This window comes from Dermacentor andersoni, chromosome 1 (genome assembly GCF_023375885.2).
Source record: "Dermacentor andersoni chromosome 1, qqDerAnde1_hic_scaffold, whole genome shotgun sequence".
NCBI classification, from domain to species: Eukaryota; Metazoa; Arthropoda; class Arachnida; order Ixodida; family Ixodidae; genus Dermacentor; species Dermacentor andersoni.
Genome location: NC_092814.1, coordinates 350,077,987 through 350,096,653, shown reverse-complemented (window position 1 = coordinate 350,096,653; position 18,667 = coordinate 350,077,987). Strand labels below are relative to the sequence as shown.

The 18,667-nt window shown below is 44.8% G+C and overlaps 1 protein-coding gene across 1 annotated transcript in view; it reads right to left on the bottom strand.

The window, feature by feature from the left end:
• LOC126516578 (putative phospholipase B-like 2) overlaps positions 1 to 18,175 on the bottom strand; it is a 135,408-nt gene extending 117,233 nt beyond the window's left edge. Inside the window, exon 1 of the mRNA XM_055063816.1 lies at positions 18,000 to 18,175. Within this exon, the coding sequence (XP_054919791.1) occupies positions 18,000 to 18,175 (176 nt within the window). The remainder of the gene's footprint in view (positions 1 to 17,999) is intronic.
• Positions 18,176 to 18,667: the final 492 nt, after the last annotated feature.

The window sequence follows — 18,667 nt, the reverse complement described above, 5'->3', positions numbered from 1 at the left end:
TCTGCTTAAAAAACCGCCAATGGCAGCCATGCGGCGATTCACCCCTGGGATTCTACTCGGCGGGGTCGTTCTTACTGCATCGCGTGCTGCTGTTTGACATCAGACCGCTTAAATGGCGTCCCTAATTACAGATGACGTCTATTATTGTGTTAGGAATCAATGCCTTCCTTTCTTTTTATGCCGCGCGGTGATTAAGTGGCATTACGGCCGCAGTGTCGTCTTTCATTCAAATATGTTACTGTAATTGCCTTGGAGAGTGAGTGAGCGAAACAACTTTTTTCGCTCCACAATAGACGCGAGTAAACTCAGCGTCACCTGGCTAGGCCCACTCGGGGACCATCAGGTGAAACCTGACGGCCCTCTCGCGGGCCCTCTGGATTGCGAGCATTTGAGAGGTCTGGTCCCGGGCCTTAATAAGCTTCATCATTTCCTCTTGGGTGAAAGGGGGACCGGTTGAAGGGCAGAACGTGTCTCTCGTGTGTATTCTTGCCCATATAGTTTTCCACCAGTAGATGTTGCGAAGCGCACAAAAAAAAAAAAAAAAACGCACACTTGCTGCTTCCCGCTTTAACAAATAAAACATATATTCTCCATCCAGTGCCCTGTTCCCCTGCTTTCAGATTTAAGTGAACTATATATATTATTGCAGAAAACAAAATCCAACGCAACATTCCGTTCATGTTTGCGTCTTCCTCGCTTAACAGAATGCGGAGTAGTTAGTACGGGGTCTTTCTATTGGGGCGGACCTCATGTGCCGAAAAAGGTCTTATTTAACTATTCTATGTACTAATATTTGGTCCGTAAGCCATGTTCATTTTCTCCCAGTCCATGCTTAAAGGGGCACTAAAGCGAAACAACAAATCAGTTTAGACTAATAAAGCATTGTTTTAGAACACTGCAGGCAGTCATTTCAAAATAATAGTTTGATTATTAGATGAGAAAATGAAGGTGGAAGCATCAGTATTTGAATTTCGCGCCGGAACCCTGACGCCGGTACATCAGGGTTAAGTCAGGGATTCCAAAGTATGTTTTCGCATTTGGCTCGCGTTGGCTGAGTAAAGGTTCCCATTTGGTTGCTTTAGGACACAATGTAGTCAATCTGTGCCGCCATGTAATTAAGTAGGCCGTAGAAGGTGCCATCAAAATTGATGACGTCACAGCGACCGGGTGCGGGAACATCAAGGAGGCGTCGCCACCCGTCTTTCGTTCTTGCGCTTTTTCTCGCTTACGAAGCGTCTTGTCGTACCAAAAGTGGCGTTTTTGGTGTCCCGGAGAGGTAATTTACTGATGCAGAAGAAATCATTTTTCTCTTTAGTGTCCCTTTAACAACAACAACAGCAACAACAACAACAACAACAACAACAACAACAACAGCAGCAGCAGCAGCAGCAGCAGCAACAACAACAACATAAAAAAAGCCCGGGCGGTAGCTAAATTAGTGGCTATAAATTGTGCTTCTCATGAAGCTCACGGGTTCAATCCAGGCGGCCGAGTTCGATGGAGGCGAAATGAAAAAACACTCGCGTTTTTATATTTAGGTGCATGGTAATGAATCCTATGCGGCAAAAACTCAAGCGCCATGGGTACCTCAATATCATATACCGTTGTTTTGCCGCGTAAAACCCTAGAATTTGTTCATTTAACAAAAAAGAAAGTAGCTGTGTCTTTCGGCTATTTTCTAGTAGTGTAAAGAAAAAGAAATAATTCATCAGTTCGATTTCCCAGAAAGAAAAAGAAGGTTGCGCTTATCTTACATTTCAAATCTGGGTGTAATGCCGTTCCCAGCTGCGCGTCCACTCAAGTGAGCAGCCTGTATATATGAACGGCCCCTTTCATGTATCCGGTGCACTTTCGTAAAGACAATAATGAAACAGTTAAAGGAACGGCATGCCTCACTAGTAGGATGAAAACTTGGTGAGACAGTAAAAAAAAAAATTCCTCGCCAGAGCCAAGAAACTGTGCAAAATGTTTTATTAGTTGACATGTAGAGACCTGCTAAGCAGAAGTTTTCAACCCCGGTGCGTTCATTCGCTCAGCAACTGGTGCGCCTCTGCGTAACAGCCGCAACTCGCCAGCAGCAGAACCATTCGAAACAGTCCTCACTTGCACCGGTCAATCACCCTCGAGAATTCAAAGTGTTGTTATGCGTTACATTCACAGTGAATTGTGGGATCGACTACCATCGGAATAACAAAGAGCATTCGACGAGACTTGTATGTTTCTACTTCATTTCACCTGCTGGCACATTGAAGGAGATTGCCAGACCAGCCGTGGAGATTACATTGGTCTTTACTTCCCAGTCTCCCCGATAGGGTCTGTGTACGTAGGGAATATCCTTTCTCTAGCATTGTTGCTCATGTTAACGTCCAATCATTGCCGTCATTCCTTCTCTCTGAAAGTCCATTGGTAGACCTGGGGTCAGTTCTATGTAGAGTGTACTAGAATTGAGATTGGGCACGACGGCACTCACGGAATGCGATCAGCTAATAATCCGCTTATCTTCATCCTACAGCTTGTACTTAGACTGCTGCTTCAAGCCGGTCCGCATTTCGAGCCACCAGGACAAGCTGGAACAACATGCGGCGTCAATGTCACCAGTATCAGCCTACGACGAGATTCCGTGCCGCTCAAGTCGTGGGATCCCATACCACATCACTCGTCGTCTACCTGCGCGGACGCTTGGAGCATAGGCTGTGCGCATGACCTGTGCTGAGCGCCGCCACTCAACCCAGCTATAAGAGACCATCTCAAGCAACCCCGGGCCATTGGGCACGGCGGCACTCACGGAATGCAATCAGCTAATAATCCGCTTATCTTTATCCTACAGGTGAGGAGGCGATATGGAAAGTGTATCCGCTCAAACGACCCTTTATTATTTGTGCTGCAGTGCCCACGGCTATGTGCTGTTGTGATTGAGCATGCGACATAAGCTCTTATTGCTTGGCAGCGACATTGAGACGAATCCAGGCCTTGAAATCGGCCAACAATTAAAAGGAATAGCTGCGGATGTAAAAGAGATTGAGAAAAGTCGCCTGGCTAAAATAGAGAAGAAATTAGATTTGATAACAACACTAGAAGATAAGGTCGACTGTTGTCAAGAACAAATAGCAAATATGAATATTCTTATCAAAGACATGCAAGACAAGATCGACGATCTAGAGAATCGTAGCAGGCGAACTAACCTGATGATACACGGCTTACCAGAGGTAGAGGGAGAGATATCCTTGACACTTGAAAGTGCAGTGAAAAAAACATAATTGTAGACACGCTTGAATTAAAACCAGCGGCAATTCAACGTATTCGCCGGATTGGTAGGGGAGCGCCGAACAAGGTTATGCCTGCAATTCTTAAACTACTTGACTCAAGAGTATCCATTCAATTAATACTAAAACGGGGATACGAACTTAAAGATACAGGCGTATCCATTGCAGAAGATTTTTCGAAACGCGTGAGCGATATCCGAAGGAAACTTTGTAACAGCGCCAAAGCAAACCCACAAAGAAATGAGACTTTCCCTTGCTTTTGATAAGTTATATATGTAATAATACACAGTAGGGCTAGGCTATGGTGTCAGCCATCTTCTTTATTCTTCCTTCTCGTCCCTTCGTCGCCTTGGTTAAGACAACCTGTAACTTCTTCACAATGTTCACGTACACCACCCTTCTTTGAAGACTCATCCCTCCTGGGATGATACATAAATACGTTCCCAATGGTTGCAAACTCGAGCACGCCGTCATTGTTGACGTGACCAACTCTCTTGAGGACATCTTTTTGCACTGCAGCTTGCACCACGCGATACGGTCCCATGTACACCTGTTTCGTACCCGGAAGATCTTTTCTGGCGAGTACTAAATCGTTCAGCTGTATACGGGGTATCCGCGTGTTCTGGCGGCGGTCGAACTGCCTCTTCATATCTTCGCGGTATCGCTGGTAGGCTTCCGCAGTTTTCCGCTTCACGCACAATTGCAGGTGGTCAGCGACACCAAGCTGTTCATCAGCAGGAAGCAGTGGTGTCTTTCCAAGTGCTGCGAAATAGGGACTACAGCCAATACTCGCAGTCTGCGACCGATTGTGCTGAGCTACAGCGGCCTCCAAGCAGCACTTCGATCCGTCTTTGAAACGGGGATACATGGAAATAAACTGTTTCAAGTCTCGTATGATTCCTTCAGCCATGCCATTTCCTGCAGGATGGTCTCGCGCAGCGTCGCAATGCATCTCCTCGTTCCTTCGCCCACTCTTGCAGACGCTTGCTTACAAATGCTGGTACAGTGTCTGATATTACTACTTTAGTATTCTTAACCATCTCTCGGCTCAAGAGGGCAATCACACCATTTGCGTCTTTCCATCCGGTCTTGCGGCCACTATTCTAGTGCACTGGTCTATTGCCACTAGGAAAGACTGTGTTTTTCTTACTCCTGTAGCCCTTATCTTAAACTCTGCAAAATCCACCTGGATGACTTCAAACGGTATGTCAGGATGTCGAGGTAGGACTATCTCGTCTGTTCTCTGAAGGTACTTTACTTTATGAACTTGACATGATGGCAAGACTGGACGTACCGTTGGACGTCGTCTTTCAAGTGTTTCCACCGGAAACGCTGAAGAATGTTGCGATAAGTTCGCCAGAACCCGTCGTGCCCGTCAGAGTCCGGGGAGTCATGATAAAGTTCCAAGATTCGAGGTACCGTAGTTTCCGGGACTACGAACTTTCCATCGTGGAACTCCAGTTCTTCAGTTCCCTCCCACAGCAGAGTTGCGCTGACAGTCTCCTAATCTGGGGTTACTGCAAGTCTGGAGAGTGCGTCTGCATCCTTCAGGTGTTCTCCAGGTCTGTGATGGACCACAAACACAAACTGCTGGAGTTTACTCAACCACCGCGCAATTTTTCCTTTAGGCTCTGCGAGGTTAATGATATACGTTAAGGCTTGATGATCGGTAAAGAGCGTGAAGCTCCTGCCATCCAGGTAAGATCTAAAATAGCGTACGGCCATTAGGACTGCCAAAGCTTCTTTCTCCGTAGTCGTGTAATTCAGTTGCGCTTTCGAGAATGTATACGAATAATATCCCACGACCTTTTGTTGCCGGCTCCGTGGAGCTTCTGAATCCCTCTGGTAAAGCACTGCGGCTGTACCGTAATGAGAAGCGTCGGTGTTCAGCTCGAAGGGCAACTTGAAGACTGGAAGCGTCAGAAATGGTTCAGAAGCAATGATGCTCACAAGGCTTTGATAAACGGATTCACACTCTGCTGTCCACCGAAATGGCACATTATTCTTGGTCATTTCTGTGAGGCACTTTGTTTTCGTGGCATAATCTCTAATAAAAGCCCGAAAATGCCCCGCAAAGCCTAGAAATACCCGCAAAGAGTGTCGGTCATACGGTTTCTGCATTTTTGAGATCGATCACTTTTTATCGGATTCCTACGCTATAGCTCTCCCGTGCTTGCTAAAACATGCAATTGAAATCTTCGAGAACTTCAGAGAGTGCAAGCACAGGCACTACGTGTTTGCCTAGGCCTTCCGCGGAGCGCCTCAACAGCAGGAACTATTATAATAGCTCGAGACCATCCGATCACGACTTACATCAGCACCGACACGCTTAGGGCCTATGTTCGTCATGTATCACGGATGCAATCAATGTCTCTTGCCTACCTGCCAGAACGACGACCACAGGCGTCCTTCTCCAAGAGGTCTGCAAGCATCGTGGCTCCCTACCATCGGGCTTCACACCCTCAGCACGTTCAACCTCAGCTTTGTGGCGTTTAAAACAACCTCAAGTGCGTCTTACGGTTCCAGGGATAAAAAAGAAGACCGACCTGCCTACCTTGGCCTTGAAGTAAACAGCTCTGGATTGTTTGCACACTTTCTACTTTGACCGAGTCCACATATATACGGATGGCTCTTCCACCCAGACCAGCTCCTCCGGGGCAGTGGTTATACCATCACGATCACTAAGCATCCGATACAAGATTTCTCACTTGACAACATCGACCGGTTCGGAGCTTGTTGCCCTCCGAGGTGCCGTTGATTATATTAACAGCCAACCGACTAATCGGTGGGCAATATTCTGCGATTAGAAGGCAGCCTTACAATGTCTTCTGTCATATCTTCGTCGCGGTTCCTGTGAACAACTCGTGCCGGAGATACGAGAAATGCACCATCACATGATCGCGAAAGGGCACGACGTCGTGTTTCAGTGGCTGCCTGGCCATTGCGGTATCTCCAGCAACGACCTCGCTGACGAAGCTGCTAGGAAAGCACACGAAGGAGCAACCCTTGTTTCTATACTTTTATTGCGGACTGACGCAGCCCAACACTTAGGAAAGCTAGCGCACCGTATGACATTGGAGAAGTGGCACACACGTGATTTCTCTCAACATCGATTGCATTCCCTCGATCCATCTATGCAACTGCGGCTGTTACCAGGGCTTCCGCGTAATGAGGAAACAATGCTGTGCCGCTTACGCTTGGGCGTCCCATTCATGAATGCATATACGTATTTGATTGGCATGGCTGATAGCACCGAGTGCAATGCCTGCGGCGTCGAGGAAACTATAGAACACCTACTCTGCTACTGCGCATCTTTTTAAAATGAAAGACAAGATCTCTGCACAGCTCTCAACCAGTTAGATAGAAAACCGTTCACCTTGAACAAGATCTTGGGACCATGGCCTCGCATATCGCAGCTACAAAAGGCCACAAAAGCGCTGCTGCGATATTTGAAAGCTACAGGATTGAGTCAGCGTCTGCGATCCGGACTGAGTGACTGAACGATATCCCCAGTGGACTTTCTCTTCTTCTCATCTTTCCGTCCCCTTTTCCCTTTCGCCAGTGTAGGGTAGCCAACCAGGCTCAGTCCTGGTTAACCTCCCTACCTTTCATTTATCATTTGCTCTCTCTCTCTCTGAGATTAGTTCGACTGATTCCTGCTTTGTTGTCTTGGTTTAACCATCAAATACTCCAGCTAGAAACACAAGTATTCTTCGGAAAAATTCACTTTTCTTGTCATTAATCTTGAGTTCCGCATAACTCAGTGCTTGAAGCACACTAGCAAGGTGCTCCGAGTGCTCCTCCTCATTGCGAGAGTAAATTATTATATCGTCGATGTACACATTACAAAACTTGCCAAGAAACGGTCGCAAGACGTCATTCATCATCTTCTTGAACCAAGCGGGTGAGTTCTTCCATCCAAACGGGAGTCGATTATACTCATAGATGTCAAAAGGCGTTATGAAGGCAGATTATTTATTGTATTCTTCAGAAAGCAGCCCTTGCCAAAATTCTTTACATAAATCAATATGCGAAAACACTCTGCAGACACCCGTCTCGTCTATGATAGAGTCTATTCATGGCATAGGAAGAGGAAAAAGCTTTGTCTGTTTAATAATTTACTTGTAATCCGTGCAGAGTAGGAGGCTTCCATCTTCCTTAGGTGCAATAGTGATGGGCGACGCAAATGTAGACGTGGATGGATGAATTATCTGTGCATCCAACATCTTTTGAAGCTCGTTCTTCAGCCACATTCTCTTCTCCCGTGACATACTATATGGCTTTTTTCTCACCACTGTAGTATCGCCTAACTTAAATGGTAGCTCAAACTTTGTAGTTGCCTTGGGATATCCCTTCAAGCGGACCAATTCCGGGTAAAGCCTCTTAACATCTTCACACGACGATGGCTGCCGTAGGCTCCTCGAAGAAGAAGTTGAAGAGACGCTGAGATTGTGCCGCTTTTCATCCGTAGTCCAGTAGATATTAAGACGAAGTGCACTGATGGCTGGACGTGATAGGAGTAATTGATAGGGTACTCCGTCGAGTACTAGCGCCCGCGTAGCAACAGCTGTTGCCGGGGCAGCATATGGTTAAACATGTCCATTTAGCAGGAATATCTCGCCTTCCGTCGTATCCATGCACTTACACAGCCCGTCCCTGCTGTACTTTCTCAGTCTCAACAATACGGGCATTTATAATTGTGATGCTTGCTCCACTGTCCACTAACGCGCTCCTTTCCTTTCCATCAACAGGAACAGATATATACAAGAGGTTTGCATGCGACAAATAAACAGCTTCTCTTGGTGTCTTCAGGCGGAAGCCGACGCCCTCTTTATTTAGTTTTTTTTTTTGTCACAGAATCTGACTCTTCGTGTTGGCTTGAGCCTCCTTGGTCAGCCTGAAAGGACACAGGAGAAGCGGTAGACTTCCCGCTTGCAAACGGACGTCTTTCATCAGCTCGTGTGGCAGTTGGGCACCTTGTACAAGGTATCATGGGCTGCCGCTGGGGTCCCGAGTCTTGTAGGTAGAGGTGCCGCATTCTCTGCAGAAGTTCTTCAACCGTTTTGGGCCCTCTCACTTGTATTTGCTTCTGTAGGTCCGGACTCAAACCATGAATGATAAGCGGAACCACAAACGTTTCGGGCAAGGTTGAGTCAGCCAGCTGGAGTAGCCTCCTTTTCTCATAAAAATAGCTGAGTGCAGACCCACACCTGTACTTGAATACGATAGCTTTATCCCATAATAATACCTTGGTCTCTCCAAAAGAGCCGAGAAAATTCTCCTTCCACTCCTTCCATGACTTGTTACTGTGAGCGTTGACACGTAATGCGTACCACCTCTTGACTATTCTTGATAGGAATAGTCGCACGTTTTTTTTACTTGATCTTCATCACTGTGCCAGTAGTTTTCATTGCATCCATATTCCAATATGTTATCCAGGACTCGGGACTACTGGAATCTCCATCAAATATGTCTGGCTTCACGTATTCGAGACTCGGCCTGTTCATTCCTCTTTCAGCCACGTTTACAAGCAAACGCATTAATTCATTTTGCTGTCCGTTCTGTTCCTGTTGCACTTCAAGAAACTTAGTGAGCAGGTTGACGCCACTGTCAGACAAAGCAATGGTAGCAGGCTTCGCGCAGTTTCGAATTGGAGTCAGCACAAACTTCTCATAATGTTGAAGTTTCATATTCAGCTTCACTTTTTCTTTCGCAGCTAAATCATCGTATGTGAACTTCGTTCTAGCGCTTATATAAGAGACAAATGCGCCAGTGCTCACTGCTTCCGGAAGAGCTTGTTCCTCTTCATCTTGAGGTGTTGCAGCCAAGATTTGGATGCCACCGCGTTGATTTGCTCCAATGAAGTCCACCCACATCTCGACTTGAATGTCCACACAGAAAAAAATGCGGCTGCCCCAATTTGTAATAATACGCAGTAGGGCTAGGCTATGTTGTCAGCCATCTTCCTTATTCTCCCTTCTCATCCCTTCGTCGTCTTCGTTAAGACGCCCTGTAACTTCTTCACAACGTCCACGTACAATATACAAATAATCGAGTATATGTTTGGAGCAATTAGAAGGAAGACAAGGTACCACTTAATGAAAGACGCGTAGAAGTAGCTACTGCAAGTGCAGCAATGGCAGTGAGCGTACGTATCGACCAAACAAAAAGGGAACTACTACTCGTCGCACTGCAAAATCATAGAACTAATGCTCCTCACGGTAAATGCAAGAAGTGTCATCAACAAGCCTGAACCACTTGAAAACCTATCATTGATCCCGAACCTGACCTAGCAGCCAAAACAGAAACATGGCTCACGCCTGATGTTTTTGATCACGAGTTCGCACTGCCCAACTATTCTGTGGTCCGGAAAGACCACCCCACACGTGGTGGTGGAGTGGCGTTATTGATAAAAAAAGGCCTTTCCTTTGTCGCTTTTCCAGAGGTACAAAGCGCAGAAGCCATTGTTTGCAAACTACTTTGTGACGGTACGAGCATATTCATAGGTTGTGTTTATCGGAGCCCAAACTCTTGTGATGCTTCTATCAGTGTCACTCATGATTACGTGGAACGTCACGTGTCTGGTTCCCGCATTGTCCTCATGGGTTACTTCAATCTTCCAGACATTAACTGGAATAGCATGTGCTACATGTCATCAGCTTCGGATGCATTGTTTGACCTCATGCTAACCTTCAATCTTCTTCAGGTTGTGTCCCGCCCCACTCGCTCACAGGGAAATACTCAGAACATACTTGATCTAATATTTTTCACTAATCACTTGGACATAAACTGTATAAAAATGATATAATCCATGGTATATCAAACCACGACGTACCAGCGTGCATCGTGCCTCTTAGTGACATCATAACCACTCATTATTCTCTATCTGTAGTAACAGACTTCGAAGACGCTGGTGACAATAGTATACTAACGCACCTCGCTCATGAATTCCAGTATTTTTCAGAAATTGGCTCCGATGCTTCAGTAGATGTAAACTCTATCTGGTTTCACTTCAAACCGGTTGTACTTTACTGCATCACTCACTACGTACCTACAAAAACAAAGCGCCCTCCAAAAAATAATCCGTGGATAACGCGAGAAGTTATTCAAGCAAAGCGACATTTGAAAAGGTTACGTAGGGCAATAAAAACAAAAGGCAGGGATGAATCCAGGATTGAGAATTTACCGGACGCCATTGCGGAATTCAAACTTAAAGCTAAACGTGCTAAACAGCATTGCTTTGATGTAACACTACCTCATTTTCTTGTTATTAACCCCCAGGTGGTCTGGAATTACTTTCGGGCCAATAAAAATGCTACATCACATCCTCTTCCCGAATAAAAACTGCTAAGGCTAACGCATATAACGACTTTTTTCGGTCAGTGTTTACGATAGATGATAATATTATTTCCGCAATTGCAAGGCAACATCCCATGAAAATCGATAAACTAGACATTACGGATGCCGGTGTTTTCAATCTACTGCTTAAACTTGACCCCAATAAACATAGTACCCCTACGATATACCTAATACTTTCCTCAAAAGATATGCAGCGTGGTGTAGTAAATATCTTGGCCTAGTTTTCCGGAAATCACTTACAACTTCACAACTACCTCACGATTGGAAAATTGCAAAGGTAATCCCGATCCACAAAATAGGTGACCCAACATTACCTTCAAATCGCAGACCCATTTCACTAACTAGCACATCATGTAAACTTCTCGAACACATAATCTTAAAGCATATGACAGTATCCCTAGAGCGCATTTATTTTTTCTCTTCCAACCAACACGGCTTTCGCAGTGGTCTTTTGACGGTAACTCAACGAACAGAATCCACGATCTTGCTGTTACAGTAAATAATCACGGTCAAACTGAGTTGATTCTACTCGATTTATCTAAGGCTTTCGATTGTGTATGTCACAGCAAATTAATAGCTAAAGTTGAAAATGTTTTTGGTGTAGGAGAACTTTCTGCTTGGATAAAATGTTTCTTAACTAACCGCTCGCAGTTTGTGATTTACGAAAAAACGCTTTTTAACACAGTCGCAGCAAATTCCGGTGTACCTCAAGGGTCTGTTCTCGGACCATTGCTTTTCTTACTCTATATTAACGATATCACAGTTGACATCAATTGTCACATAAGACTATTCGCGGACGACTGCGTCATATACAGAGAAGTTAATCATTACAATGATCGTGTTAAATTAAATGATTCTCTAGATGACAGAGCTAATTGGTGCTCTAAATGGCAGATGCAAATAAACATACAAAATTCCACGATCATGACTGTAACCAGGAAAACGATATCATCAATATTTATATACGCAATTAACGGTACTCCACTTAACAAAGTTGAAGAAAACAAATATCTAGGCGTTACTTAAGCTCGGAGCTCGAATGGGACAAACATATCAGTAATATAACCACAAAGGCGATACACAAACTATTTTTCTTAAATAGAAGCGTGGCGCTCGCTACCAAGTCAACGAAGCTGCTAGCCTACACATCATTTGTAAGGATTGTTCTCGAATACAATAACACAGTCTGGTTTCCGCATACACTGACTAACATAAGCAAACTATATATAGAATTAATACAAAGGAAAGCTGCGAGGTACATCCATAAGAAATATAAACGTACAGACTCGCCAACAAACTTTTTTAACCCAGTCCGGTTTGCGAACGCTATCCCACAAGAACAAAACACGCTCGCTTAAAATTCTTGTTTCAACAACTGAAAAATAATTTTAGGATAGATACTTCCAAATACATTTCATTTTCCGAGGCTCGACCTACACGTAATAAGCATGCGCGCACGTTGACAGAATACGTATGTAAAAGTGACACGTTTAAGTATTCTTTCTTCCCGCTCGCAATAGCAGAATGGAACCAACTTGATGCTACTATCACCAACATTGAATCATTATCTGAATTTATCCCACAAATAGAAAAGAAACTGTTTGCATAAGAGTACATATGCATGCAGGGACACCGGCGCAGATTGCTTTATTCGTTAGCAAATTTTAATAAACCTACTCATTTACGACAGCTTATTCGTTTGCCATGATTCTCAAACGCTCGAAGTTTAATTTTAGTTACCTGTGTTTCATTACTTGCCCCTAATGATACCTGTGCTGTCGTTGTTATCCTCGGCCATTTCTCGCAAAGCGTCTTGTGTTTTTTTTTTCTTTCTTTCTTTTATTTACAATTCCATTTAATCTTAACATTGTATTACTTGTATAGTATCTGTAACTTGCACTGCACAAATGAATTATTGTACTGTCCAACTGCCACGCTCTCGAAGGAGAGCTGCAGTATTGAAAATAGATAAATAAAAAATAAATAACTCTAGTTCCATCCGTGATAAGGTTCCAACCACAGACCGTCGGTCGAAGCTGCCTTGCGCACTTCCATGAACATGGCACCACCATGAAGAGAGGTATGGTGGTCCCGCGTTTGTTACTGCAAACAGGGTTATTCCGGTCGAGAGTTCTCACTTGTTCAATCAGTGCATCTAAAGTATCTGATAATTTTTCTATTGTGTATATGTCGTGAATATGTCATTTTACCGAGAAGTTTAGCCATCCGCTTTTCCTCTTCGCGCCACGCTGTTAATATACCTAGTTTGTTTCGCCATAATATTGCTTTCTTCGATTATTGTGCGCATTCTTTAATATGCCACCGAAAAGAAGCGGGCGTGGAACAACACAATAAAATTTCCTTACGTAGCTTCATGTTGCAGATCGGTTGCTGTGACAGAATTGCACGTTATATTTAGAAAACTGCGTTAAAGACAGCAGTCAACTAGACTAGAATTACAACTGGTAACAAGAGTCGTGGTCGCGCCAAAGCAAGTAAAGAGGTTTAAGAAAACGCACTGTACAAGCTGCCTACAACAAAAACAGGGGGTCCGCGCAACGAACACGCGCTCGCTAGCAGACGACGCACTTCATGATGACAGCAAAATTGAAAGCGACATGTTGTATAATCTATGCCTCAAATATATATGTGTGGCAAAATGGTATAAACTTCAATTCGCAGTTGAAATAAAGCACTATTTTAACAGCGTGCAATGCGCAATCGGCCTCGGCGAAAGTTCGTTGAATATGCCGCCGTCTCCACCCCAATCCAGTTCGCTCGCAGCCCACTCGCAGAATATTTCCACACGCGCCGCGAGAGCGCTGTCCGACGATCTCGACCTCAATCCAGTGCGCTATACACTACACTCTAGTCATGCCGGAGATGGTAAGATCAACGGAGGATAGAAATATACAGGAGGGAGCATTACGTCACGCAGCCAGCCTTTTCAAAAGAACGCTCCGTGAAGTCACAGTGGTGGCCCAACAAGTGACCTCTTGCGTCGAGATCACGGAGCAAGAATGAGATTTGCTGAGACGTTTGGTTCCCAGTTGCTATGACAGTAGCTTTTATTCGCTGCGCTCTTGCTCAGCTGCCCTGGTGTAGCTCTGCCTGCAGAGCGGGAACACTAAAACCAACCGCGCACTTTGACGTCCGATCACGTGCTGGGCCACCAGGTTTCGGTTCAATCGCGTTGCGGTGTGCTTCCTCCATGTTAAGATCGCTCCAATGCTACCCTGCACTTTAAACGTGACCCGCCGAAGCGCGGCGATCAGTTGTTGCCGCAGTGCAAGCACAGGAATGCGCGACGAGCGAGCGGTTTGTTGAAGGCGCAAACGCAACACACTCGCTTCAGTGAACTCGAACTGTACGTTGGCCACTATATGCTGCTGCTCAGTCAAGCTAGCCTGCGATGCACTCTGTGCCAGTGGCTCCGGCGTGCGATAGGACAAGTTCCATTCCCGCGCCAGGCACACTAGACTGTAGAGAGTCCAATTTTCGCCGATGTAGCGTAACTACGCCACACGAGCATCGCGACCGCGTTAAGCCGGACTATATCCGCACCCTTATATTGGCCAACCTAATTCACTTTTATCCGAGAGAAGGCAGAACGCATCGAGGCTCTGCAGTTGAACTTAGACAAGGTAGCGGGGCAGTTAAGAGGTGGGGGGATCACCTTGATGAAATCGCATACTCCAATGACGTGTTGGAGCGTGCCTAACTGAGTTTTGCAGAAGTTACAATCCTCCTCGTACCTTTCCGGGTACATCTTGTTTTGAAGGTAAGGGTGCGGGAAGGATCCTGCCTGTATTTGCCTGTAGATCGCTTGCTGTTCTCTGCTAAGCGATTTGTGAGGATCGGGGTAACGGCGCCTCTCCGTCTTATAATGGTTCGTAATGTCTCTGTAACTAATTATGGACTGTGGCTCACCTTGCTCAACCCGGTGTTCCATCTCTCGGGCGAACTGGTGGGCAAGTTCGTTGGCCTCCAGCCCAGAGTGAGCCGGTGTCCATATTAACTCAACTTTCCTTTCAGGTACGTCGCGTTTACTTTTGAGAATATCTAGTGCCGCAAGAGACACCCACCCCTTTCTGTACTTGTTATACGCCTTTTGCGAGTCGGTGACAATCCTTCCCACCTTGGGCTGCGCGAGTGCTATTGCTATCGCGGTCTCTTCTGCCACCTCCGGAAAAGACGTCTTGATGGAGGCGCAGGTTACGAGCACATCCCGCGTCATCCCTCATCCACCCTTACCGAGCGATGGGAGACCTTGCTAACCAGCACCGCCCTGGAAGACCAGCTCGTCCTGATCTCCAGGGGCCAGGCGGCTAGGGAAGCATATGGGTCCCGTGAAGAGAGAACCACTTCCATCGACGGCGTCTAAGAAGATGTCGAGCTCGGCTCAATAGGGGCTTTAAATAAAGTTGTTTCTCTCTCTCTCCCTCTCTCTCTGAACGTAGACAACTAGATGGAGAAAAGCGGCTGGACTCGGAGGACACTTCGCATTAAAAGAACATCGCGGGAGCGCAACGGCATTGGCACAGCGCACGAAGCAGCTGGCAAAGTATACTAACTCTGTGGCTAGCAGACGGGCGGCACATGTTCGCTGATACATGGAAACGGTATACAAGCAAGGGAAGCAGACGACCCGTGCCCTGGCTCTCTACAGTCTGCATAGTACGTCACATCCGGCGGCTGCTAATGGCGGCGTTTTCTTTCAGTTTCGGTATGAAAGGCATTGATTTTTGCGAGCGTTTTGGGAAGCGGCGACTCATATTTCCATCGTAAAATTTTCCACAGAGGCTACTGTATGTCTAAATTATCTGAAGCGGGGTTTTTTACGCGGCCCACAATTTCGTTGCAGTTGGACTTTATTCACTGATATCCTTTGCAGACATAGTAAACATTATGTTGAAAGTAGGGCAGTTTCCCACAGCAGCTTAAACAGGGCAGAGTCACTCCAATTTTTATGAAAGGTGATCGCTCTGTAATCTCCAGTTATTGCCCCATCTGTGTACTACACATTATAGCAAAATTATCCTACAAAATTTAGCATTCTCCCACCATTCCAATGCCGCTTTCGCCAGAGATACTCGACTCAGCTTGCTCTTGTTGCGCTAACTGATCGCATGAAACTCGCCATCGATGAGGATAATTATGTGACTTCTAAATTTGTTGGCTTAACGAAAGCGTCTCAGAAAATAAACCGTCATATCAAATTTTATATTCTTGCATCATCACGATTACCGGCCCAGCACTACTATTAATAGAACATTACTTAACAGACAGAATGGAGGTAATAAAAATTGCAGGCGTTCATTCTAGAACCATGTTCACTAATACTGGCATGCCCCAGGGTCTATATAGGGTCGGCTTTTATTTTTTATATATGTCAACAATCTGTCTAATTGCCTTTATTGTACGAAATGCATACTTCATGAAGACGATTCTATTGTCATCAATTCCGATATATGTTTTACCACTGTAAAATGTAACCTTAATGACGATCTATACAGCATGATGAAGTGGTGCCATACTAAAGCTACAGATAAACTTGTCAAAAATTTAAGTTGTCGCAGTCACTTCCCCACCAACGAACACTTCACTCCATTCCTCCTATTTTCCTTGGCACTAGTCCTATCTCCGCAAGCTTTTCCTGTAATTGTCTTGCTGTAGAACTGGACAGTAATCTTAAATTTATTCGACAAATATCTACAGTAAAACACGAGATTGCCAACAGGATTATGGTGCTTCTAAAAACACGAAACATATTTAACCATCAAATATTGCCGCCATTATACTTTTCATTTATTCATTCAAACATTACCTACTGCGTTACTTGTTGGGGAAACACTTACGCAAGCCATTTGAACTGAGTGCAAGTCCTACAGAACAAAGTTATTAGAATGATTGCATTTAGCCTATACAACCAAAACGCCGCATATCTTTTACAAGCTAATCAGATTCTTTCATTCGCAGAACTCGTTAAATATGTTCCGCCAAATTAATTACACACGATGCGATAGCTTGCTGTAATCTTCTGCAATAAATACGAGTGTTAACAGGTGTTAATATGAACGTAATTTTACCCGAAATGCACACTAATTAGGGTAAGGAGTGAGTCAATTTTCCATCCGTCGCTTTCTGTAGCACACTTTCATTAGATATAAAAATATGTAAAATTCACGAATTCAAGAAACAACAGAATACATTCTCTTCACTACTGATGCTAAGTTCATAATCAGAACCATTCTTTCAGTGCGCCTTGAGTTAGTTTTCATTGCGGTACCATTAGAATGCTGCTTCATGTCCTTGTCGTGCGTATGTATTCGAGCTCGCCAATTATACTATGTACGTCATGTCAGTTATACTGCTAATTTATTATTATTCAATGAGATTTTCCTACAGTGCCTTTTTATATGCTTCTTATTCATGCATATTTAAGTCTTTAATTATCGTATTTATGCTAAAAACCTGTAATTTTTTTCTTATTCACTGTGTGCTGCAAATGCTGTAATCTGTGCTTGATTATGTTTAGTTTGGAAAGGAAGCCTCATTGTAGTCTTTGACTTCTGGACCTCCTTCTGCATATTAAAATCCTGTAATCTTTATAATCAGCACTGTAAAACTGATTCTGATTTATAGCCAAAGAGAAACTTCAGTTGCAGTTGACATTCGAGAGACTTTGGGCGTGTGAGGCCGATGTGTTTGGACCGACAAATATCGCGACTAAAGAGAATTCCTAGACGCCGACATTTAGTTCATCTCCGCAACGAAGTCCGATTCCGGAAGTGATATGGAAAAGAATAAAAGCCTAGGAATGTTGGTGCTTAAGACAGGGGCACAAATGAGACAATGAGTTTAGCTGTATTAGTAAATTACCTTTCTACAGTATCTAAGAAAGCCACCCTTACCATGCGAGGAGGCTTGATAAGCCAGAAAAGACGCGGAAAAGGTCGCACGAGTGGAGATGACTACCTTGATATACCTGCACCAGCCCACCGTAACGTTGGTAACGTCATGGATCCTGAACAGGATCTGCTCGGGTGTAGTAAATTTCATATTTGTGAAGATGAATTACATTGTATTGTAAACGAGCCAAAGGCTGAACTTAGGAAGTTTCAGGAACTCTTTAGTAAGCAATCACGGCAAAAGTATGAGAAAACACTTTCAAATGCGTTACTTCTCACGGAGGTACAAAAAAAAACATAAAAAAGATAGGAAGGCTTTGATCTTCGGTTTCTCTAATAATAATGAACCAATGGCCGCGAAGTTACCGTAAGTAGAGTTCTGACGGAATATCCTGTCAGCATAAACTAAATAATTGTTTTTTTCTTTCCTCTAGGTGGCCCTTAGGAAACCGCATGGACTGCTCACCCGCTTTCTTGGATGTCGTCCTGGAAGCTCGCCCAGGCCACAGGCTCGTGCGGCGATCCCGTCAAGAAGTCCGTGCGCGGTGGTTCGCCGTCCCGGATTACCAGCCCGTGTGACTGGGGCATTACCGTCGCCCACGCCGAGCGCGTGGGCCCGGCTTCGGCCACGGCAGCCAACATGGCCACCATCCATATATGGAGACTCCATTGGCACATCGCAGATCTGCAAGAGTGGAGCTTGTTTACACTGGCATTGTATTTATTCGTGTGAACTTAAGGCTTTTTGAATCTATCTATCTATCTATCTATCTATCTATCTATCTATCTATCTATCTATCTATCTATCTATCTATCTATCTATCTATCTATCTATCTATCTATCTATCTGTCTGTCTGTCTGTCTGTCTGTCTGTCTGTCTGTCTGTCTGTCTGTCTGTCTGTCTGTCTGTCTGTCTGTCTGCCTGCCTGTCTGTCTGTCTGTTTGTCTGTCTGTCTGTCTGTCTGTCTGTCTGTCTGTCTGTCTGTCTGTCTGTCTGTCTGTCTGTCTGTCTGTCTGTCTGTCTGTCTGTCTACTTCGTGATACCGTCGTGATCGTTTTTTCAACTGCATATACAAGGTGTCCCAGCTAAATTTAGTCAAAGTTTAAAAATGTGCGAATGTCACGTAGCTGCA